Here is a 26,370-nt window from a genome sequence, read left to right on the forward strand (position 1 = left end):
TGGTAATGATCACCAAAGACATTTGTATCAGTATTATTTGCAAATAGTATTTATTCTGACAGTTCTGAATGTTTCTGATAAAAACACTTCAAAATGTTCAGGTGTCTGATTTGCTTTATCACAATTGCAATGGAAACTTACTGCCTGACTGCTTAGGCTGGTATTGAGAAACCTAAACCCGGTTAAAAACAGATGAATAGATCTTTAATGTGAAAATGAGGAAACACAAGTTCTCACATAAACCGGTGATGCGCTGAAGTCCCTTATTCAAAATCTTGTCTCAAATTAGAAGGAAGATTGAATATTTTAAGAAGATAGGATTCCCAAAATTCCTTCTGTGAGCTTTCCTTACCTTCAGCACTGTTGATAATCAACTGAATTAATTTCATTCTGTAGGGAAAAGAAACAAATTGATTTCCCAGCCTAAATGTGCAGCACTGCTCTGGAAGCTTTCATCAGTAGGTTTACAGCATGTTTTCATAGGCTATATTCTTTTTATATTTTTGGCACAAACTGCCTTTCATCTACACATAAATTATCTTTTTGTTTCCTTTTTGCTTTATCTTGTAAATTATTCAGTTGGTTTTTAATATTTCTTGGAATCAGTATGACTTTATCTTGGAATGCATTGTACTGTCATAATGTTAATGTGGACCAATTCATTAGCTATCTTCAGAAGGTTTCCATCCTGCAAGGAACATAAAATGCATGGCATTAGGTCTGGATCAGGCAGTCCATTTCTACTGTTTCATGACTAGAGATGGTCTGAGATAACTTCACTGAGCCCAAAATACTTGCTGAAAAGGACTGGGTTTCCACTTCTGTGCTTCTGGGTTTCAAGGCTGCTTAGGAAGCCAGTGCTTATGCCTCTGCCTGAGGAGCAGACACTCCACTGCACTACCCATCTGGGCCCCTCGCCTTCAGCTCAGGGCCAGCTCTTCTGCTGTGCCAGTGCACTTGGGCTGCTTCAGGAGAATGGGACAGGAGTGCCCTGCCTGCATTCTGATTGCCTGATTATACAAAGTGGACAACCTCTTGTGCTGATTACTCCTAAAGTATAGACCATAGACACTTGAAATCCTGAAACTACCACCAAAAGCTTTGCTTTCAGTGTTGTGGTAGTAGTTGTGGTGGCTGGAAGTGATGCAGATCTGGCCAGCTCAATTTGTCTGTGCTGAGAAAGGTGGGCATCTCAATGTCTGTGTGTCCACCTGCTCAGCCTTCTTTTGCTGGTAGAAGAGAGGACATATATGCTGATAAAATGATGCCACTGATCAATCCTGACAAGTGCTTCAGAGGGATCCTCGCTGAATTATAACAAAACTGTGTACATCCCAGCCCAAAGTGCCTGCCTTGGGTTTTTGCACCAAGTCAGTTAAACAGGCATACTCTGCTCTGTAAAGACACGGCCGTATTCCAGATGGGCCCATATTCCAGGTTGCAGAAAAATCCCAAGTGTCATTCTGTTACCGGAGAGTGAATCACACGTAGCTGTGCCGGGCAGTTGATGATCTGCTCCTTTTCTCCTCACAGGAGAGGAGCTGCTGTGCAGTGCTGTGCCATTAGCCCCTGTAGCAGGGAGGAGGCAGCTGTAGGAGCAGTAGAGTGCAAAGAGAAAGCTTTCTGCAGCCTGGAGGGTTTGCCTCCCTCCCCCATCATCAAGGTTTTTACATCTGCTCCCATAGTCACCAAAGAGAGAAAGATATACCAACCCACAACAAACCCACAGAGGCAGAGCTGTGAAGCTCTCACCAGGAAGCTGACTTACGCTAAACCTCTCCACTCTTTCTCATCACACTGCATCTGGGTCTGCTGTGACTGCTGCCTCCAGATGAACTAGACCCAGTTCCCAGGACTACTTTGGCCTGTATGTGCAGGCATCTGTGGCTACCTTTAGAGCTTTTGGATTTTTTGTTCTCTCAATTATATAATTGTTCTAATCTAAAAAAGAACTCTATCTGAAAAAGCCCGGAACACAGAACACCACTCTTTTTTTTTTTTTTTTTTTTTTCTTCCCTTGTCTCGTCTAGGACAGTTGACTTCCGTAACTTTAATTTTCAACAGCTTCTTTCAGCTTCCTGCCTCTGGTGAGTTTATTACATTTTCTTTTTTTTTTTCCTAGAAGTCTTAATGTGAATTGATATTCTGAACCAAATTCAATATATTTTGGTTTACTTTTGTTAATTATTTATATTAATAAGTTTGTGAAATTGGTTCATATAATCAGTTTTACTTTTCTGTTAAATACCATCTGTTAAATGCTTGGTGTTGAGATATATAATTACACACCAGCCTAGATCTTGCATTTTCTGGATTTTCATTTGTTCCAGAGTTTTTTCACCTCAGCATAAAAAAACAAATAGAAAGTATAAATTAGAAAAAGGAGTGTGATGGGCTGTACCATGCTAGTTTCTTCCATGTTAACTGATAAAAGAAAAAAATCGGAGTTACTCTCAAGATGGTGGATCTGATTCTGATGTTCTTTTCTGTTGTATGAACTATAAACCCAGGAGTGATAGACATGTATAAATCTGCAGCATTTCAAATGATGGTCTTCTTCCCTGTTTGTGAAGTACATCATGCCTATGAGAAAACTGTTCTGCTTCATCTTAAATATTCCCAAACAAATTTAAGTGAAGATTTGATTGTGAGAATTTGAGAAACACATTCTTAGGACTGGAGCAAGATGCCTGGCCCTGCTGGGTCTAACAAATGCCTGTGCCACCTTCTGAGATGGAAGATTCCCATCCAAGTGGCCACGTCTGTAACTTTGCATTCAGCTCACTCCCACAAATTCTTCCCTGCTTTCTGAGCCAACCATGGCATGCTTATGGTGTGGAGTCCCCTTACAGAGCAGTATCTGTGTATGTGCGCACATCTGTGCACACCCATTTCCAGATTCTTCTCACAAAACCTGCGTCTTACAGTGCTCTAGTGGTGATGGAATACTCTTGTCACATTGCCAGTGAGATGCAGTTAATCTGAAAGGTGAATGAGGATAGAGCACACTGAGGCTGGAACCATCTCTCTGACATAAGTCCTTGCAAAAAATCTGAATGTGGCTTTAAGATTTTCTAACTTCTCCTTTCAGCTGTGTTTCTACCTTTGGATGGGGCAGGAGTTGAACTGTGGCAACTGGCAGAGGCCAGCTTTAATGTGGGATTTATCCTGAAAAAAATACTTGCAGGAGAAAAAGGTAGGTTAAATGAGATAAATTAGTTGTTAACAGGCAAGTCTGTCAGCAGATTTTGGTGTCTGTTCCTGTTGGAATAAGGTGGGATTATGCTTTATATTGTGCTCCTTCATATTCCACATTTTCAACCTCACCATTAAGATCAGTCAGAATGAGTGTGTTTGTGATTTTCCAGTAGGAATGATCATATGTATATAGTTACTTGACTTTAGAATGGGGTTTGATGTAGTTTTTCTGAGACCAGTCTGAAGATCTATCATATGAATGAAGTCAAATCTACCAGAGAAAGTGGGTACAGACTTTATGTGAATACCATGTTTGAGACATGTAAACACAGGGCAGTAAACACAGGGTCAAAAAGCCACATGTGCCCTTGTTTCCTGCTAAGTTTAGAGAGTAGGGCTTAGTAAGGCATAATACCAAATTTTACATTCCCTAGATTAGGTGCTGCTAACTAGAAAAATTGTAGGTTTGTAGTAATAGAGAATTGGTGTTTTTATAAGTATTCTGTACTTACTAAGTTCCAGAGCAAAAAATTAAATTTAAATGGGTTTGATTTTCATGTATAGCAAGACAAAAATCCATAGGCCATCAGCAGGGCAACATGGCTGTAAATTACTGCCACTTAATCCCATTTTAAGGTAATTTTACTGTGCCAAAGCAATGTGAAGTCATCTCATAGCAGAAGAGCATCGGGCCTTAAAATGGAGAGACTGATGCTAAAGTCACATTGCTGCTAGCAGCTGCTAGTGCCGGTGATGTTAGGGAAGTAGCCTCCTGTACAGTGAGGGGCAAGGCACACAAATCCTCAAAGATATGTGTGGGTGATCTGCAGCACGCCCAGTGCACACAGGAAATGGGCAGCCGGTGTGGTGGCGGCCTCGCAGGCTGCGCCCGTCCTGTAGAGCAGTGGGTCTGTACCAGCGGAAACTCCCGAGGAGATTTTCTCTGTCATGCTTTCTGATAACCAGCCAGGAGGACACGGAGGCAGGGAGATGAAATTCTGCTGTTTCTCCTCTTGCTTTTGCTATGCAGTTCTAGATGTATGGTGGGTTAGCACTTTAACGTAAAAGATTTTCTGTGAAAATTTCCTCTTAACCTCCCATTTTCTCTGTGAAATTTTGGTGCTGTGATTCTACAGTTTTCCCTAAGAAACAGTAGAATGTTACTGAATGCACCATTCAAGTGCATTTGATTGACGTTGACCATAAAATGAAAAATTGCAGATTTTTCTATAGTGCTTTTGATTTTTGCTTGAAAAGTGATAAAATAAGTAAGTGTAAAACTTGCATTTTCCAAGTCTTGGTGTAACATTTCAGATATCACACCACACGCTTAACATCATTCCCAAATTAGGTTCTTGTGGTTTTGGCTAGTGGTGTGTAGTTTTATTAAACAGTTTTCAAATATTTCCATGCTGTGACACAAGTTACAGCTGAAAAATATTTTGAGATAACTCCAGCATAGCAATTAAGAAAGGAAGTTGGCTGCAGCTGTCTTAAGCCCACTATTAAAGCATTATAGCCTTAAAATACTGGGCAGGATCACACAAACCCAACAAAGCAATGTAACAACAAAATTTGTGGGCTGTAGCCTACCATTAGCTCTTCTCCACAAAACCGAGTCTCATATTTGCTTAGCAGGATTTAGTTGTCCTTCAGTTTTTATGTCATTGAAGAACTGGAAAAATTTTTCAATCCACCCGAAGGATCAGTGTACTGTGGAAGGGGAGACTTTAGGAGCCTGTGAAACATCTATAGTGTAGTAGTGAGTGTGAGTCATGGCTACAAACCTTGGTGAATCAGGTCTAATATGAGCAGCTGGCAAAGTGGCAGGGAGCAATAGTCCCAGCAGTCACAGTCTGTCATTGCTGCCAGGGTGGCTGGAGGATGGAGGGGACATGGTCTGAGCACATAGAGCGTGCATGCATTCCTCGCAGAGCGGGTACAGGAGTGGTTTGTGCCCAGCCTTGCTTGTGGCCGTGCCCTGTGTTTATCCCAGACCTGTTATTGCTCCCCCCCTGCACAGCTGGCTGCTGCTGCATCTGCACTGAATTGCTTTTGCACAAGCAATTGCATTTGGTCTTTGGTTACCAAGAAGCCAAGGAGAAATGTAAATTGCTAAGAGATGAGAGTGGGGCTGAACTTGGCATGCTTCCCTTTACCTGACAAAATGTATGAACCTGCTGGAAACCACACAAGGATTCTGCTATGGTTTGGGGATTTCCCTAGAGGGACCCATGGTGACCTGTCAGATAGGAAAGACCCAGCATGTGCTGGAAAAGGAGCAAACCCCTGTCCTGGCAGAAGCTGGCACAGTGGGCTGTGGTTACATGCGGTGCATGATGCTGCTTCTCGCACACAAGTGTGAGTGTGGAGTACCAGTAACTGACACTTGCCAGCTTGAGGTTGTTCTACCATCTGGTGATACAACTTCTCATGAGTGACAGTGTGTTGCTTTTGAAGGTTAGACTGATTTATGTCAAAATATAGGTATGACTGGCTCTCCTAATATAAAAGCGTGAGACTAAGACCCCTGTGTAGCTAGGGGTCTCTTTTGGTGTTTCCTGTGCCATAGTCATTGAAAGAATATTAAACCTCTCAAACTTACAAGAAAATAATTCTTTCCTTTCATTGATAGGCATGCCAGTGGAGACTCAGTCTTCAGCTTGACTCATTTTTTTTCCATCAAATGACTGTGCTTAAAAACTGGTGAAGACTTTGGAGTTCAAAGTTACTGAGTACTGATATACTCAAATATCTATTAATTAATCTATTAATTATCTAATTATCAGTGAGTTTTTGTTTTTCTCACTATAAAAATATATTATGAAACAGGTGTCGTAAAAACCCTTCATGTAATTTCTTTAGTTTCCATCAATTTAAATGCAAGTTTTTGAATTCCCATCTCTTTCACTGGAGTTTCAATTCTGGATGAAAACCCGTCGGGTAAAATATCTCTGAGTTTGAATCAAGTCCATCAGGATTCAAAAATAAAGCATGGGAAATGTTCTCATAATGTTCAAACATCTCTCTCCTAAAATATCTCTCTTTTCATATGTTTGATCATTTTCATTCAAAATATGTGAAAATCAAGAAAATCAAGGAAAACTTTCTATGCTTCCCACTGAAGAACTCTGCATTAAGATTTACCGTAGCATGGGGATTTGCATGATCTTTAAACTGACTGAAAGCCAAGTAGATGTCAGCTATAAATATATGAAATGGCTTCTCAAAATACTCAGTTGAAGAATGAGTGAGAAGGATTTATGTATTACTTTTGGCTGTAGAGTCTTCTCTGCTTAACCTATTCCGTATGACCTGCTGCTATCTGCAGTATTATATGTTTTATATAAAGGTGGCAAGAGATCAAGGTTGTAATGGAATCAGAGAAACAGAAAGGTAAACAGGCGCTAAAATATATATTCTGCTCTGGCATATGGTTGGGGTAAGATATAAATCAATATAAAATCCGAGCTGCCAGGTATAACTTGTGCTAATTCAAAAAAAAAAAAAAAAAGAACTAAAAGAAAAAAAAAGAAAGCATGTTCCTTTGAAATTGGGCTTTAATCATAACTATGCATGGAACATAGGAAGTTTGATGAAGGCAAGTATGCATGCCCCTTTATTTTATCTAATTTTATCTGCTTTGACTGAGGAATTCTAGAGACTACATGGTAGCCTCTACTTGTAGATCTCTTATTTATCCATGTGCTGGATATAGTGCATGAATACGAAGTCATGGCATAGATTGTGGAAGACAACTCCTTTTTTAAAATTTTTAAAACAAATCAAAAAGATAAAAATCATAAATCAACAAATGCAGGATAAGTTATGATAATTGTATATATAATTGTATATTGTATATCACAAGTGCTGCTTGAAAAGTAATTGAAATTATTTCTAAGCAAGCTCCTCAAATTTTTAACATTTTTATGTACATGTGTGCACACAAAATTTAAGAATATTAAAGATGGCAGTTTTCTGCTGTGTGAAATCTAGACTATGATTTTAAATACTCCGATATATACAGAGACAAGAAAAAGGGTTTTGTTCCTGGCAATCCTAAGGGGGAAAAGCTAAAATTATCAGGGAGTTTCTGTGTTATAAAATAAATACCCAACCAAATTAGTGCTGCTTGCTTTGCTAGTTTTGCTCATTAATGTCAGAATTTTAATATTCATCACAGCAAAACAAATGGTGACATGCAGTAAATATGAGTTCTTCCTAAATTTAAAACAAATCATTATATTTTAGCAAGAGGTCATTATTGTGAATTGTTTGATCCACTGCAATATCATTATTACTACTCAGAACACCTGTACATCCGACACTTTATTCTTATCACAAAATATGCAAAAATAGTCTTCCATGGAACACTGGCTAATTCTGTTCTAACTAACATTTTCCTCCTCCGCTTTTACCTCCCACTGAAATCAAACCTGTGTAATGAACATGGAGAATCTCCTTCTTCTTCCACTGATATTAGGGGGAGAAGATCTAGACTTGAGAATCTCCTTATTTTGTGCTAGACATTATTTAAATCAGAGCAAAGTTAAACCTGAAGAGATTTGTGAAATTAAAGTTGGAGATCTTGCAAGAGATCCATTGAGAAAAATGGAGAAATGGTAGGGCAATTTTTAAAGACTTTAACAGTGAGGAGCACATCACCTGTATCATTCCTGTATTAGCTTTTAGCTATGCTGTTAACTACTTTGTAGTATTTAAGGGAACCAGTCAAGAAGATCAAGTGGTGCGCAAACAAGGGAGAGGAGTGCAGTCCCACCGCAGGTTAAAGCCAAAACATACTGAAGTCTTCAAAACACACCGAAGCCTTTAAAACACACTGAAGCCTTCTTCACTGCAATAGGCTTGGCATAGGCTCTGAAAGAGGCCCTTTTGCCTGCAAATGAAAGTGTGTATGTGGAGATGCCAGTTTGTTTTAAAAATTTATCATGTTACACACCTGCGGGATTTAATGTAAATCTATGCATCTCCTTAACAAGAAGTCATTGTAACATACTGTAAAGATGTGTCTAATAAATGTAATGCCTGCATACACAGCAAAAATAGAATAGTTTACTAAGAGTGACTGTGTAATTTTATATGTAAAACTATATCAGTCAGATACCTAGGTTATTGCAAATCCCCATTTAGCACAGCAGTAATCTCTGCTCATATGCATACAAATACATGTGTACCTGTATGTAGACCATGGTCATTTCAAAACTGCATCCATTTGAGGCAAAATATGTATGTAGGTTTTCAAATGATGGTAAGATATCTTGCCCATAATATGTTGTTTCCTACAGCATTCTGTGTCAATGTCTTTTGCAATGAATTAATATTAATACATCCATATATATATATGTATATGGACATACACATACGTATGTACATATGGATGGGATTTTTTTGTACATGGATGTATTGGTTCATTACTGAAATAGCTGGATTTTAAATATGCACTGATTTATTTACAGTATTTTTGTGTATCTATATACGTTCATATTCACTTCTGTGCATCCAGTCTAGCAAATGCATCATTCTCTGAGAAATTACAAATGATTATTTAAAACTAAGAAATGTTAGTTTTGTATGAAAGAGAAATGGAAACTTCATGAGGATTATGCCTGTGTCTGCAGATGTTAAAAAAAAAACAAGCAGAAATAGGGGTAGGATTAGGCTCATTGGAAAGAAAACACAATAATTGCCGAAGGCTGTAAATAAAGGAGTACTTCAACAGCAAAAAAATATTTCAACAGCCAAAAAATCTGAGGAGATTTTGAAGAGTTAACTCTGTAAAAAAAAAATCCTACAAAAAAAAAGTTGTAAATGTTTTTTTGATTTGTCTCAAACTTCAAGAAATTGAACTGCATTAAAAGAGGATGTGGCATGAAAAATTTGAAGCAGTTTGAGGCCCAAAACTGCAAGCATTTCTACATGTCAATAATTCTACACACACAATAGTCTGATTAAAGTAAATTCCTTAAATATAATGTATTTTATATTATCAAGGCTTCAGTTTGGCTTCAATGCAGTTAGACTTGCTGAAAATTTGCTTTTGACCTGTAAGTCATTCAGACAGAAAGACTATTCATAGGTACGTGTGATAGCTCTGGAGTCAGCACGCGGCACTTTATCCATGTTCATCTGCAAGTGTATCTGTATCCCCATAGAGACCCAGCAGCTGTTCGATGTCAGTGGTGGATATATATGTACATATATATGTGTGTATATGTGTGCAGAAACAGACTATTAAGGCAGGCAGATGGACAGATGGTTGATGAACTCCTGTGCTGGAACCTACACGTGTGTGACATTTGCACACCAGATGCTCCATCTACAGCTGTATCTGTAGTGAAACTCAGAAATTTCTGCTCTGCTTAAGCACAGAGGAGAAAAATTAGCACAGAGAAGGTTGGAAAAGAGAGGTGACATACCCAGTGTCCTGCAGAACAAGAACACTAGGCTGACCTAACTACAGGCATGAGACGCTGCTCCATTCCTAGTGACTTTTGAGGGTATTGGATCAGACTGAGAATGATTTATTACCTGGCCCTCTCTGAAGGGATTACTTTCCTACACTTTATTTACCCCACTTTTAATTTGGAGAGAACATTTACACTGAAAATGGATCCCTTTTGAAAATGATCCATTAGACCATGAATGCCACATAGTTCGTAATTTACCATGTGGTGCCATAAACATGGAGAAAAAATTACTTCAGACTAATGGCTTGACCCTTTAAATGGGTACTTAGCATTGTCAGATTTCACTGAGCTCTATTTAGAGATTTAGGATCTCAGATCACTACATGAGAGTCTTCCAGGCTTTTTGTTAATCTTTGGAGTGGTTCTAATAATCTGTGCTCATGTGTAATTTGTAAGTTGCTGAATCAAGGTGTGATTGGCCACAGAAGGAGGGTTCTTGAAGATAAATATTTCTTTTGTCTAATTCCATAATTACAATGAAAGTTAAATAATTTTTCTCAGCAACTGTTTTAAGTTGAATAGATCTTTAAATGTGTCATTATCCATTGCTTATATATATATTATCATAGGTACTATTACTAAAGAAATCAAATTGATTTTTTTTCAATTTAAGACAGCTCATTAAGCAGTTTTATATGTATGAGCATGTGTGTAAATATGTATATTTTGTAACACAAAAAGCTTTCATCCCTTTACTAGGACTACACATCTCGTTTAATCTTGTGAATAACATTGGTCTGTGTTTGTTGTTGTTTTATATCAAGATTTCACATTCTCAATATGAGGGAATTTCCTTTAAATCTGATAATTTGAGTTCCCTTGCTAATAATAAAGTTGATAAGATTGTTGAATATTTGATTATAAATCTTTCTCTTCATTTGCAGTGGTTAAAACTTCCAGAGAAAGAATCTGAGATATTTTCAGGTGTCTTGATCCAGAAGTGATTTTTTCCAAAGGCTTCTAAGAAAGTAGTTCTCTATTTTCTCAAAAATTCATAAATTAGAAATTAAAGCCAAATTTAATTTTGTATTTTTTTTCAGAACAAAACACCGAAATTTAAAACAGGAGCGAGATTTCAGTTTTGTGAATAAGGGAATGAAAGAAGTTTTTATGTCTGCAATTTTTTTTTTAATTCTAGAAGGAGATTGTTTTTTGAGATGACAAGACATCCTGGTTTTGAAAATAGGGGTTCATTGCATGTGGCTTGCTTTTCTAAGTTTAGAAAAGTGTTGAAGAAATGATTGTACTTAAGGATAAAATGTCTCTATAAAAGCTCTCATCCGAGCTTCTAAGCATCCTTTCAATTCTTTGAAATATAAAAGCACCTTGAAAGATAATCTGGCAATTAATCAGTCAGTATTATAATTATATCAGACATCTGAATTATTACGCCAATGCCATCTTGCTCTTGGGCCAAAGAATAGTGATGGCCCCTGTGGTAGCCATCTTAGGAAGCGAATTAGTTGAATGGAGATTTTTTTGGTGGAGTAGTTTGGGGAAAAGATGCAGCACCTTGCAAAGGTACAGGCTGTGAGCCAGTTCTTCATGGCAGTCATAACACCACTGAATGCTGACGCTCTCTGAGGTGGAGGGAGGCTGATTGGCAGGACAGGGCTATAGATCAAAATTGTCTTAAAAGGAGTTAAAAAACCAGGAGGCAGCTAATGCAGATGTCAGAGAATCCAGGTTAATGAATGCGTGACAGGTGCAGCAAAGGGCCATTTGGTTACAGACCAGCAGCGATCTCCAGACAGACTGCAGCTGATGGATTAGTTTTCAGGAGACCTGTGCTGTGGAAGCAGTCTGGAAGTTAGTATCTGAATGGAGCAAGTGCACCTCATCCACAGAGCTGAAAACCAGGTACTATGGCCTTGACAACCCGGTGATCTAGCAAGGCGTTCAGACTGGAGTCACAACAGCACAGGGAGTGCATCTTCTGGGTGCTGTCACACAGGACAGTGTGTGACAGGCAACACAGGACAATGTGTAATCAGGCAACAGTGTCTCTGGCCTGTCTTGATGCCTGCCAGCCTTCCTTCTCCTCCTTCCTCTCCTTCTGCCTGCAGGAGTCTCAGGCCCTGTGCATGCCCTGCAGTGCCAACTGTGCCCATGGAGGTGAAGGTGTAAAGCTGCACACTGTTCTGGTCAGTGAGGGTAGTCTTTGTTCCTCCTTCCTCTCCTCAAGGGTGCCTAACTAAGGGATGTGAGGAGAGTTCTTACATATCTGTAGTGCAGCTGGAAGGAGAAGTGGCTACAACCAGCACACTGGAGAATAACTGTAGGCATGGTTTTGCAGAACCCACCTCTGTGTGAGGTGGTATAGAAGCATCCGTGACTTACAGGGACAAGGTACTCTGCAAACCTGAGATATTCTAGAATAGGTGGTTTTATTGCAAGGGTCGTGGGTAGAAAGGGCCTTCCCTTCAGCCACCAGCCTTGGCTGAAGGGAAGTCCCAGAGAGAGAACGAGACAGAGCAAGAGGGTATGGGCTAAAAAGAGGAGAGAGAGAGAGAGCAAGCTGGCAGGGGTCAGAGTGCAGGGGGAAGAGAGCAGAGGTGAGAGCAGGGAAAGAGAGCGAGGTCCAGAGAGAGAGCGCAAAGAAGAGCGAGGTCCTGATTACAATACATTATATCTCCTTTTGTGATGAATATTCTAATTTACAGTGACCAACCAATACAAGACACAAAATCCTATAGAATCTACATACAGCCTATAAGAACTACTACATTACCATGTATTATATTTTAAACTCTAAAAACTACTCTTTAGACTTTTCTGTTTTGCTACATTGACCTTTGAATCCCTTAGCCAGCAGAAAGGTATTGTTAATCAAAATGGATTCTTCTTCAGCTGGTTAGGCTATTGTCTTTAGGTTATATAGTAACTAAGACTCGGTATCCTACAACTCAAAGTAAGCTTCCATTTCTATTTCAATTACAGGCTTCATATTTTCAGAATCTTTTGCTAAGCAATCATATTTATAAGGTTTCCCTGATTAATCTTTCCCAACAAGGTGGGACTTACAAGACTAGAGTATGTAGGCAAAGACAGCATGTACATTCAAGAATTGCACAGCTAGTGGAAGTCTTTCCTGTGGTTTTCAACCTTTTCTATTAGTATAAATATTTTAATTTCCTTGCCATGTCAAGTCTCTTCAAGAACTAGCATACATAGTGCTCAAACTGAAAAATTAATCTGCTGTTATCCTGACATAAACAGGAACTCTGCTGAAATGTAATTGAGGTGGAGAGTAGATAATGGCAATAATAGCACGTTGACTGCTTTAGCTCTCTGAAGCATTTTGTGACTGTCTGATCTAAAAAGCTTGTTGTTTGCCTGCATGGTTTGTTTATGTATGAGCTAATTCCATTGAAATTCCAGCCTACCTGAGTGTGCACTATCAGTATCTAGGATAGGTTTTGAAATTAGAAGTTCCTGATTGTTCTTATTTTCCCCTATCGTAAGACGTTGTCCGTCCCCTGGAGATGTTTAGCCATAGCGAGTCAGGTTCACAATGATCTTATAGTAGATGCCAGAGATATTCTTGGCATAAATGAAAATCTCATCTGGTTCAGTTGATAAACTTACCCCTTTTGATACAGTAGTATCAAAAGGCATTTGCTTGCCTTTGTTGGTAGACCTCTTTCAACAAATACCAGATTAATTTTTCATGGGACGGACATTCCCTTGAATCCTCTACCTGCAAAGAGCTTGGTGCTCCTACGCTCTGCTTTTTGTCCTGTCTCAGTTGGCAACTTCACTCACCTCCATATCATATTCAGCCATGATCAAGTGTGAGACATTTTACCTGCATGAGACTGCTGAGGTGCAGGTCAGATACTGCCCAACTCCGCAGTGTTGTAGAGCTTCTTGTGCTCACATCATCAGTGAAGTCCGAGGTGTCTGTAACCACACACAAGTGCCTGCATTCCAAAGACAGAGGGAACAAAACCTGAAGTTTGCTAAAGATCACTACGCAACATGACCACACAAAAATAAGACATGCATTCTTATACCTAATGATTTTATAAAAGCTCTTACCTTATTATTCGATTAAAATCTTCTATTGTTTGAATGATGAAAGCAGAAACCAAAAAAAAGCATAAAAGAGGATACAGGTTTATATATTGAATTCCATGTACAAAATTATCTTAATAAAGTCAGTAAATTTTTGAAAATCAAATTGTTGAAGGAAAAAAAATGCCTCAGCAGCTTAGGCTCCATCTCTGATCTGTGATCAGAAGGTTTTCTGCAGTCTTGTAATGATTGTAGCACACTGTGCTGTCAGACCAAGACACAATATGAGAGAAAGGGACCAAAACTTTTTCAAATACTTTTAAAATTGGTTGTATACTGAGGCACAGAAGTGCCCAGTGCTGTTCTTTAAAAGACATTGCTTTTTTTGATGTTTAATCAAGCGTTTTCTATCCAGTGAGATGAACTTGTGTAATTATTTTAATACACTAATGCTGCTCTTACCCTGAGGCTGCAACAAGGACCAGCTATGAGCCTAATCAAAGATAATACTTCAGTATGCACATATGCAGTCCCAATTATATATGTAGGCACATGAATTGTGAACAAATGCAAGATCAGGGCCACTGAGGGCAATTTGTCCACAGGATCACAATATGGACCTTGTTATATACCAGGGTATTTTTATTATTCATTGATGAAATGTAGAACAATATAATTTGCTTTGAAAACAATTCTGCACTGTCACAGTGGAATATTTCAGCTTGTCTTTCAACTAGCCATATTCACTAGTCTTTAATATCTCTTTTTATCTCTTTAAAAATTTTACATTTTCTTTCAAAATAGCCAGTATAATTTGACCTGGTAATCAATAAGTTGAGTGCCAAAACAATCCTTTTATCTGTCTTTCTGTTTTGGCATTTATGAAATCGCAAAAGTCATGCTTTGGACATCCTTATTTTCCCCCACATTCCAACGTGCACAAAATAATGAACCTGAAGATATCGAGGGCTACTCGCACCAAAGCAATGTTTGTTCTGAAAAGGATACTTGGTACGTGGAAACTTTCTCCTGAGAATATGCAGCTTTGTCTGAATAGGACACTACTGTCTTGCGGTGAAATTGAGGTGTTTTCAAACTATAATGCTGACCCAATTTTGAAGTAGAATACTCTGAAAGAGAGATTATGATTCATATAAGCAGTTTGAATGTTTATTCTACATATGCTTTTTGAATTTTTCATAGATGTGTTTTGTAAAAGTCTTGTTTAATTCCCTTGAGAGCTTGTTTGGAGAACAGAGAAGGCGAGAGAGTGGAGTTAGACCTAATGAATCTTTAAAAGCATATTTTCATCTGCTGCCACTAAAACTTAAATTCACGGAGCAGCCCGTTTCCCGGCAGCCAGGAATGTCGTGAAGCAGCCTCAGCCTCCATGCCACTTCCTAGAAGCGAGGGGCGATGGTGAGAGCACGGTCTCGCTGGCAGGCCAGGAAGCGCCGTCTGTTGCAACGACTCCCGTAGATCCCGTAACTCCAGCCCGTACGGGGACAGCCCCCAGGCTTGGTGCCACCTCTATAAAGCAGCGCGTGTGCTCCCGCCGCACATCTGCCTTCAGCCGGGGCATCTGGTGGTGGGAGAGATGCAGGTGTGCCAGCGGCACAAGAGGAGGTAGGGCATGGCCTCAATACAAAATGAAAGCAGGGCCAATAGCAGTTGTCGGTGCCTGTAAAGTGTTCTCTCTAAGCTCATCTAGCACTTTTCCTTTGCTTTCCCCCCTTTCTGGAGTAAGCCAAAGCTTGGAGTGTACTAGAAATAAAGGGGGAGGGCAGTGGTGTGTTAGGGTACTGAAAGTGGAGAGCATTACAGTAAAATACAGTATATGCCCTTTGTGGCCATCATTCATTTCTATGCAAATGGCCTTCAGCTGTGATGTTTATCTACATATATGAAGGAAACAGAAATATATAATTTATGTAACAAACACGTGACATTTTGAGATTATGCAGTGATACTTTCTTTTTAATTGCTCTCCTTCATCAGAACTAATTTGTCTTCAGTTTTGCCGTTAGTGATTTTCGGAGCATCTTGTGTGTCACCCTGTGTGAGCAGTGAATCTTGCACACAGCTAGTGGGGAAGAAAATGCTTTCAAAATAGGGAAATTTGACTGAATGCTGGCAGGAGCTCAAATGCAATTACCTACTCTGAAGAGTACTCTTAGTTCAGTTTTCCAAGAGATTAAATGCCAAGACAGTTATAGCCCCTTTGAATCAAATTTTGACTGGGGCAAGCATGGTAGTGGGGCTTTCTTTGGCTTGTGCTTCTTGATTGTTGAAAGCAACTTGTAAAAAAAATATGAACCCTTTTTGGGTATTTTTCCTGGGAATCCTTCACTGCTTTTGAAAATTGTTCAGGTTCATGTGACTTGAGATTCACAACTGAAGTCTTTGCTTCCTTATTGTCACAAGTGGTTCTGTGTTACCGTTCCATATAGGATTGTTTAAATAGTCAAATCAGTTAGCAAAGATCCTTTTTTTTCTCCTGACTTCCTCTAGAGAGTGTGGGTATGTTTTCAGGGGAATTTGATCATGTAAAGATTCAGGATTCTGTTAGAAGGTGAGAAAGATTCAGAAAGTCAGAAGCAGGAAATGTCTCACAGCATATTAGTAGCAGTTATACTAAAGTTAAAGTAATTTTATTAGTCTTTAGACAAATGGAGGGGAAAAAATAGCTTGCGTCAGTGGAAAATGGCAATAGTGATAAGACTGTTAGCCCCTGTGGAGCAGCAAGAAGGTTATTTACACCAATGGCTGTTGCACACACAGCTGGCTGGGAGGAAATGGAGAAGTTCATCATCCTCAGTAAGGGATACTTGCCATGCCTGTCCAAAGATGTGTCCAGGCATCTTTATCTTGATAAAGAATGGTTTGTTCTCTGTGGCTTATAAATGTTACATTTTATTTTTACTCTTCCAGAAATGTCATTTGACTCACTGAAGATTTAAAACCAGCAGAGTCATGTGGAAGAAAATGAAATTTTAGTCTCAAGTGACGGAATCAAGTCAATAAGAAGTCAAGAGATTTGGATGGTTTCTCACTAAATGGAAGTTATATAGAAAGCCTCTAAGACCACTGCATCTCTCCGTCCCACGCCTGCTGCACAGAGACCACGCTCTTGGCCTTGGATGTTAATAAAATGCTGGATTCAGTTAAGTGTGTTCTGGTGGGAGACTCTGCAGTTGGGAAAACATCTCTCTTGGTACGTTTCACCTCTGAGACTTTTCCAGATGACTACAGACCCACCGTATATGAAAATACTGGAGTGGATGTCTTCATGGATGGTATACAGATTAGCTTAGGTCTCTGGGACACATCTGGCAGTGATGCCTTTAAAGGCATTCGCCCTCTCTCCTACCAACAGGCAGATGTGGTATTAATGTGCTATTCGGTAGCAAACCACAATTCCTTTCTGAACCTGAGGAACAAATGGATCAGTGAGATCCGCAGCCATTTGCCCCGCATCCCTGTTTTGGTGGTGGCCACTCAGACTGACCAGCGTGACATGGGTCCCTACAGCTCCTCCTGTATCAGCCCGATGGATGGCAAGCGGCTGGCCCAGGATGTGCGGGCCAAGGGCTATTTGGAGTGCTCTGCCCTCAGCAACAGGGGCGTGCAGCAGGTGTTTGAGTACGCCGTGCGGACCGCCGTCAACCAAGCCAAAAGACAGAACAGGCGGAAACTCTTCTCTATTAATGAGTGCAAGATCTTTTGAGGACTGGCAGCAGTAGTTTTGCTCACATTTGTTCTTTCTGTTTTCTCACAAAGATACTGCAGCAGAGAGAATGGGAGGTGAATCAAAGGAGGGCTCCTGGCAGGACCACAGTGCAGGTGCCTCTTGTGAGACAGATGTGCTCTTTATCTGATCCTCTCCCCTCCAAAACACATGGGCGCTATCTTGAAAAATGAAAGGTGCATACCCTTATTCACAAGCCTGTGTTTGGACTTTGCTAGCTGAACAGGAGCAGGCCTAGCCTGCAGATCTGCAGATAACAACAGTACTGATTTTAGTTTAGTTTCTGTCAGTGTTCTACAGTTGTTGGTATGTCTACATCTGCATTTATTTAATGACAAACTTCTGCCTGGATCAGCACCCACCTCTGTCCTTGTAGATATATTTTTTACTTAAGAATATAGTATATAAAACCTGACCAATGTGTATTTTATTTAGAGGACTCTTGTATATGTTGTAAAATCCCAAAAGTTTGTTTTAATATTTTTGAGCTCCCTTTAACTAACCACAGAAATGAATTGTCCTATCCATGTAATAAATGGCCAGCAGGCAAGCCTAGCACTTCTTAGACATGCCTGAGTCATTGCATAACAGTCACCACTATGTCCAGCATAGGAGTAATCAAAACCTAGTGACATTTAACAGCTGTCCTGCAGTTTTGTGAGATTGGTTTCCTTAATATTGTTCCTCAACAATGTGGTCAAAGGTGGGAAACTAATCTGATTCTTCCTAGACTTCACTGGGTTAGAACCTCGGCAGAGCTTGCAGACAGGGTTAGTTTAGACATGTGGTTGGGTTGACAGGGATAATTCTGTGCTACCATCACCTCTCTTGTCCCTGCTGTAATTTTGGAGGCAAAATATTTCAGTCTCCAGAGATGGAAGATATTTTTTCATGAGCACTTAAATTCTCACATATTTTTAGTACACTTTTTTTTCAAAGCAGTGGTTTTAGTGCAACCAGTCACCTACAATAGTAAAAGATTGAGTACATAGCAAGGTTGAAGGTCTTTAGAATGGCTAAATTATTTTTTTTTGAGTTTGCGAGCTAAGTATAACTTCCTAGGTCGTATCCAAGTAAGACTGAAAGAGGCTTTACATCCTGGGGAGCCTGTCAATTCTAGGAACCAAATCCTGATGTACGTACCAGGGCCAAGTTACCCTCCTGGATAGAAAAGCAGGCTAAGGAAATGGAAACTTCAGGTATTTAAGAAAATATGATGAAGTGGGCTCAAGACACAATGCTGTACATTCCCTGTGAATTGTGGTGGTCCTCTCCTCATATTATCTGTCTCCTCTGTCCTGCACCCTCTCTCAGGTCTTGCAGATCTGTCTCATCCCAAGAGAATTTCTTAGTGCAGCAAGATTTTCTTTGTCCCTTTCCCTGTCCTAGCTCAGAACTAACCTTTGAGGGGCTTATATAGCATGGTGCCATAAAAGATGGCACATAGCACAGTAGGATTATCTCACCTGTGATGTAGGTGGGCAAGTATTTACAGTGTGGGCACCAGTAGGGCAGGGAACACCTGGTGGTGTGATTGCCCTTGGCTTCTAGACTGTTGAATATTTACCACTCATCAACCTAATTGTAAGGGAGTCTTGTGATCATAAAAATATCCTGGTCTCATCTCAGGTTTCCATAACAGCCTTAAATCTTTACAAACTTCTGCACCTGAGCACACGACAGGGACTTCTGTCACCACCCATCTTCCCTGAATTCTTCTCTTTCCTACTTCTCTTTCTTCTCAAATGTTGATTTGTTCCTGAAACACTAAAATTGACATATTTGTGGCCAGATATTTCCGGTCCTTGGTTAAAAATATTTTGGCTTTTGGGAGAAATGTGCTTCTACATGTCAACTCTTGCAATGCCGCTCCACTGGAAGTCTTAGGCTTTGTAACTCTAATTTAAAAGTAGCTGATGCTGTTTGAACATTAAAGATTGCATGAAAAATGTCATGTAATGAATTTTCAAATCTGTTACAACTGGGGACATTTTTGTTATGTTCCCTACTCCACTACTGGATTTAATACCTGGTTTCAACTATTTTTAAGACATATTTTTTCCAGAATGCTCTAGTCAATAGTCTTTTTTTTCCCCTCAATGGGTTAAAGTTTGTTCACAACAGTTTATGCTGGTGTTCCTATGTGCTGAAGAGCAATAATCACCAGGTGAGAATGCTGTGTTGTGGTATCTGCCACAAAGTACCACATACAGGCACCAAAAGGCTCCACAGAATTGTTATCAGAGACGAAGCCAGATAAAGATTTGCTCCAGAATCACACTGTAACTGAAAATCTTATTTCATCTCATCTGTATTAGCTTCACAGAACTTGTTATGGTGTGTTACAAAATTAAGAAATCGATGTCTATTGCAATTCAGTGAAGCCAAGTGGATAGGCTTCTTTGAGATGCCTGAACTGACGATATAGGATACGCATGAAATTTAGGGATGGCTTGATATACTCTTGATTGTGCATTCTAGAGTCAGTGCAAGGTGTGAGGCTGCTGAAAGCCAGCTGATTTTTAAAATCAATTTGGAAAGAGTATGGGGATTTTGGTTTCATGCTCTGTGAAGAAAATGGTTCAAATTTTCACAGCCTGGTTATTTTCAGACTCTCAAAGCTAAAAGGCACTTTTCACTGGGAACAAACTGTGAAACACATATATTTTAGTGCCTGTAATTATGCAGTTTTCCCTGAGCTATAGAACTGATGTGCTCAAAAAATGTGGCAACTCCAAAACAGAGGTTGAAATCTAGACACACTAGAACTCAGATGAAGATTTGGCCAAGTGGTATACTGGGGTTTGTTGCTTGCACAACTGCAGCCCTGTTGTCTGTGGTGGGAACAAGAAGGGACTGCTGAGGTCTCCTATGAACCCCTTCCAGGGTGGTTTTGCTTGTGTTTGCTTGGGTAACAGGGCCCCTGGGTACTGTTTGGAGGTTAAAATCTGGCTCTGACCTTTAAAATACATTAAAATGACACATCTGAAATTTCAACTTCTTTTGCTCTGAAAAATAGCAAACTAGAAAATATATGCAGCCCTGCCTTGGTTGGGTCAAGCTTTCAGCTGAGGGAATAGACCTTACCCAAACATTCTCCTATCTTCTCAAACAGATCCCTTTCAGTTTGTTATTCTGTTGCTATTCTTATTTTTGCTTGCTACTAAAATAGGTTAAAATGTTTTTTTTAAAAAGGATTATTTCAAATACAGATTTCCCAGGCTTTTAAACTTACTTGATGTGCAGCATACAGTATAAATATTTTCTACAAGTAAATAGTAAAAATATGTTTCAAATCATCACTCCTGCCTGCTGATTTTTCATACGGAAAATTATTCAAGCATGTTAGATATAATTGATACTTTTTTGCCTGATATTTGCAATTGACAGTTTGCAAATTTTTGTGCAATTTTTGTGGGTGCTCTGCGTTTACTAAAGTCTGTGAACAGAAGTAGCTGATGCTTGTTTTAATAAAGAAAATGTGTTTAAGGGACTCTGTATATGGCACCATTATGAAAGAAGTTACAAGAGGAATCAAACGTGAGGGAAAAAGAAGTGTCAGCACTCTTGACATCTCAGCCTTTCCTGTATTATTATGGCATTTGAGTGAATACAGCCATTAGAATAATTTCTAATAAATGGGGCAATCCATGCCTTTTAAGCACTTTGTCTTAGTGCTTTGGTTGCACATATCTTAGGTTAATATAAAAGGAATAAAAAGCTTCATTTCAGAACATCAGAATGCTTGTCTGCTTGTGCCTTTATGAGCAGGTTAGCTACCTTAACTTAATTAAAAGTCAGTTTGGCTTCTTAAACAAGCCAGATATGACCACAACTGGGTTAGCCAAACTCCCTTGCTGAAATGACAGTAATGCATCTCTGTCTCTGGATGTGAGGATAATGAAATAAAGTCTCTGGATGTGAGGAAACATTTTATGTCTCAGAGATTTCCTTCACAATGGTAGGAACAAAACATCCTGACTAGTTATCGATATGTACCTGTCGTAGCTGACCTGTGGCCTTCACCCTTGGCTCTGAGCAGCCAGTTATTGAAAACAAAACTCAGGGAAAAAACAACTTTTGTGTGTATCTAGGTGTTTATATTATATAGTGCCTAACTACAGCTGTAGTGGCCTTTCCACTGACCTGGACTTTTCACTGCATTGCAGTGTGACACTGCAGCCGTTCTGTGTCAGCAGGGTCCGTGTCACTCGTGAGGTAGAAGAGCATCACCACGAAGCTACCCAGTGCTTTCAGTTGGACAGAAGAGATACTCCTTGTGACTCCTCTTACCTGCAGCACAAGCAATTGCCCTACTTTGCAAACAGAGCTGGCCCTGCCTCAGTCAGACTTCTGTCACATGCAGGTGGCCTTGCAGTAACACATTTGTTTTGTGTGCCATTTCTGAAATCAGCGTCAGTGTCCAAGTCATTGCTGAGGCCTGGTTTCTGTAGCTACTGTTGTACTGGTAGCTGGGCTCCAGCTGCTGCATTTTGGAGAGGGGAGGAGGAGATTGTCTCAAAGCACTGAGCTAAACCCTGTGGCACATAGCTTCCTGAGCATGGGGAGCTGGCCTCCAGCTTTGCACGAGCTATGAGTTATTAGCAGACAAAATAATAGCTATTGCTGCCTTTCTGTTTATGAAGTGAATGAGTGACATGTCTGCTCAGGTCTTTCACAACCTTACTGAAGGCTGCCAGGGGCATTTCTGTTGTTGCTCCTCTCACCCTGGCTATGATTCATACAGGGGTGGAGCAGAAGGGCATGGGCCTCCGTGTGGTGGTTGTTTCTGTCTCTGGAAAAGAGGAAGGAAATGATGATTGGTGTCTTCCCCTGGTGTGAGATGCTCACTCGCCGCAGTGTTTCTGAGAAGTCTTCAGTGAGCACCGGCTCCCACAGCAGCTCCAGGCTGTGCCTCAGAGGATACAGGCTGATCTGGGACAATTCTCATGCCAAGACCTGGATGTCTCCCTTCACTCCCTTGGCTGCCTTCCCAAAATGCTCCATTGCTGTTCAGGTACCACAAAAGGGTGAGACTTTCAAAAGAGATGGCTTTGCTTTGAAAAGCAAGATCCCTTGCAAGAGTCAGCTGCCCAGGATGAGGCTGTGTTTGCTAGGTGTCTGCTAGCCACAGTCAGGGCAGTGGTGGCCAAAGCTGCATGGCCAGTCTCAGGGCATATGGGGAGAGACCCAAGGATGATACTTCTCAACTTGGCAGATGAATTGAGTAAAAGCAGCTGTAGGGAGACATATCTTTTATGCCAAACCTCCTGTAACACATAAGCACTGCTGAATTTTCTCATTCTTAGAAAACCCAGTTTTTTAAATATATGAAGTGCTAAGTATCTTTCTGGCTATTGTCTTACCACTTCCATTTATCTGTCACTGTGACACCTGTACTGGTTTGAAAGCAAAGCCAGTGAGAGACTCCAAGTCAGAAATACAATTTAATAGAAAGAAGGTAAAATAAAATAAAATAAAATAAAATAAAATAAAATAAAATAAAATAAAATAAAATAGTACAGAAGACCCCTGACAGAGTCAGAATACAACTGGACACCCTGTTAGTTAGGGTGGCAGTAGCAATCCAGATAAAGTGGTCTTGTTGAAGCAGTCATCTCATAGAAAGGTCTGTTAGCTCTTGTCCTCTGGGAATCCAGAGAGTAAGGACTCTCTGTGCTGCCCCAAATCCCAGGTTATATCCAGGTGGGAATGCTTGCCTCCTCCCCCTGGGCAGAGGATCTCACAATGGGCTGATATTATTCTATGAGTCATGCAGTGGGTCCTTGATGGCCCATTAAACAGAGATAGCTCCCAGAGGGTGTTACCTGTGAGTCGTGGACAAGGCATTGATGGGCCATTAGCAGAAGACAGCCCAGAAGGAGGGGGGAAGGGAAACACTGCCCCACCTGGTTTCAATAGCTCATGAAGATAGTGATAGAATACATACTTTGGGCACATCCTATACTGCAACCCAGGACACACCATATCCGGCTTAAAGGACAGTGATGCAGTGTTCAACTCAACATGCATCTGAGAAAGCATTAAAAGTCACAGGATTCCACAAGAGACTAATTTAGAACTTCTTATGAATCTTGGGCATTAGAATGTATACAGATATTTTGAATGATTTTCTTGTATGTGGAATTAGTGCTGGTATCTGATCCATCATAGAATTATTGATCAACTAAGCCAGAGCTGCAACCTTGGCTCATAATTATGCCACTGGCTTAAACAATGAACTTTGCTGTTCAGTCCCTACCCCATTGTGGAGAGCTCGGCCAAAGCTCAATTAGGGTAGGTGGGGAGATTTTGAGTTTAACCAGGCTCTGGGCCAGACCTGTGTAAGCCTGCACAATTAACTTTTAGATACACAACTCCAAACTGACTGGTGGTGTGACTGACCAGTTTAGGATAAGCTTGACCCAAATGAATTCACTCTGCCTGAGCCTATTCCCCGTGGCTGTCTGGTGGATGGCAGGGGGGCAAACTGCAAGCATGAAATGCCATTGCACAGACACAGAGGGTGTCCCTGGCCCCACCACTTCTGCAGCTGGGTGACACCAGGCAAGCCACGGCTCTACTGGCCCCCCACATGAGATGGACACATGGCAGTGACCTTTTTTAAAGTACATTCAGTTGGTCATGAAAGATCTTGGTGCTGGTGGGTACTTTTGCATTTGTCAGGCCTGTCAGGTGTTCCTTGTGACAGGTTTGACCTGCAGAGTGTGCTCTGAATGGTCTGTAACACACATAATGGGAGTAGGGCTTTCCAGAATTTCAATTCACTGAAGCCACAGGGGGCAGGTAAGCATAAAGGACAGAAAGAGAAGGCACAAGATATAACAAAGATTTAATTGCTTTACTATTTTAACAGTTTGTAATTAACATAATGCCCTTTTTTATTTTATAGAACATCAGTATGGAATGAGCTAACATCTCATTCATCACTGATATGTTTAGAAGCCAAATTCTTCCTGAGAGTTGTGCTGAATGCTGGGAAGGTGAAGTAGAGATAAAGTCCCTCCACGGTTATTCCTATCCCTCTTTTTGGAGCATGTTCTTACATTCGCTGTAGTGACTGGACTCTGAGCTGAATTGATCTCAGTGTGTGCGACAGGAACATTCTTACAGCCCTTTGTGATAGTAAAGATTTTTTTTCTGCAGAGGGAGCAGTCAAGGGTACTCATTTAGAGTCTCAGGCTCACAATGCAGTACAAGACATAATTTAAGGAGATGAACTCAAGGAGAGAAGTATCTGACTGCTCCATGTCTTCTGCAACTTTCCACCTGGCTGCCAAGAAAACCAATGCAGTGCCCTTGATTTGGAGAATTCTCAAGTTTTTGTCTCTCTGTTGTGCAGGGATATTATCTTTTTTTATTTTTCCTTGAATATCCAGAGACATTTAAAGAAAATGAAGCATCCTTACTGGAGATATTTCCCTCTTTCATAGTTGACACGTGCTTCTGGCTCCCACTACAGATATGGCACAATTTAACTTTTAGTTTACAGATGAAGAAATCCCATGAGTCTTGCCTGGCAAAAAATTGCAACTTCCCAACCACACTCCACGAAGAATAGCTATTTCTGGAGCAGTTGATCTTTGCAATAGGTAACAGCCAATGCTGGTGGAGTTAAGTCTTTGTGAAACTTCACAGAAGAGACTGGAGGAGTATCACTGCATTGCTTATTAAATACATAAGTGATATGGCTTTCAGCTGAGAGCACAAATAGCATATGTATAGCATTTGCTATACAAATAGCAAATATAGAAATAGCAAATGCACAAATGAGTTTAGGAAATATCCAAGAAGGGGTTGGTTAACTAGATAAAAAAAAACCCCAAAAAACTAAGTCCTGATTGGGATCTGGGACAAATCACTCAGGAATGTTATTGAACAGTCCAGAATTAACAGGGCATTCACCAAACATAGAATCTTAGATATGTGCAGCGTAGTGGTCTGTTATGGTGCCTATGACAGAAGAATCAAAACAATGGGAAAACTGAAAGCTAAGGCAGAACGGCATGAAAAAAATCTGCCTTCACAAAATCAGTCAGCTGAGCTGCATGTGCCATGACAAACAAGAGAAGCTACGGGAGTACCAGGCATGATGAGTGAAATATAGAAGCAGCAGTGAACCACATCATGTAGTTGGAGTCTGCAAGCACCAAGAGAAGACACTTAGCATGGGAAGAGAAGAAGGCAAAAGCCTGAGAACTCAGAGGTGCTCTTTGCAAGAGCATGAAACAAAGCTGCAGCAGGAGATGGCCAAAGTCAGCAAGCATGTGAATGGAAATTACATTCATTTCTGTACAGTGCAGAGGTACGTAAGCAACTGTAGTGCTAATGTAACCCCTGAAAAAATCCCTGGGGTGTGGAAAAAAAAGTTATAACAGGGCCTCTGAAGACTTGCAGGTGCATAAGAAAATAGGGAAATAAAAGTCTTTGAATGGACATGGGAGTTCCAAAGCTGTTAGGGCTCTGTGAAGGTGATGCTGTGATTTTCTGGTGGGAAATGTGGACAGTGAGATTCTGAACACAAGCCTGTGTTGCCCTGAGAGACACAAGTTACAGAGAGATGAGCCACACTTCCTCTGAAGTCCAAAGAGAAGGAGTTGATTAATCAGCCATTTTGCTGGAAAGGTCTCCCAGATGCAGCAGCCTGAGAAAGCCAAGCTACAACCAAAACAAAACAGAGGAGCTGTGTCAATATCCAGGGTGGCAGCAATGGGTCCCCAAAGCCCTGTGGACATCCAAGGAGCTGTAGCAGGACCATGTCTGACAGCAAGACTAACATTATTCCCTGTCTTGGCTTGGCTGAGGATTAGGGGTGTAGAATACAGGTCGTTGAGGGACATCTGTAGGCCACATGGGCAGAGGTGCCTGAGCTAAAGTCACTAGTCCCTGAAGCAGGAA

General features: G+C 40.5%; 1 protein-coding gene across 1 annotated transcript; it reads left to right on the forward strand.

Moving 5' to 3' along the window:
• The first annotated feature begins 1,747 nt into the window (after nucleotides 1-1,747).
• On the forward strand, nucleotides 1,748-21,341 carry RHOH (ras homolog family member H). Its single transcript, XM_083862022.1, has 3 exons — nucleotides 1,748-2,087; nucleotides 3,092-3,196; nucleotides 16,635-21,341. Exon 3 carries the CDS (start codon nucleotides 16,855-16,857, stop codon nucleotides 17,428-17,430), a length of 576 nt encoding a protein of 191 aa, XP_083718148.1. The 5' UTR covers nucleotides 1,748-2,087; nucleotides 3,092-3,196; nucleotides 16,635-16,854; the 3' UTR covers nucleotides 17,431-21,341.
• Nucleotides 21,342-26,370: the final 5,029 nt, after the last annotated feature.

This window comes from Zosterops lateralis (assembly GCF_965231275.1).
Source record: "Zosterops lateralis genome assembly, chromosome: 5".
NCBI classification, from domain to species: Eukaryota; Metazoa; Chordata; class Aves; order Passeriformes; family Zosteropidae; genus Zosterops; species Zosterops lateralis.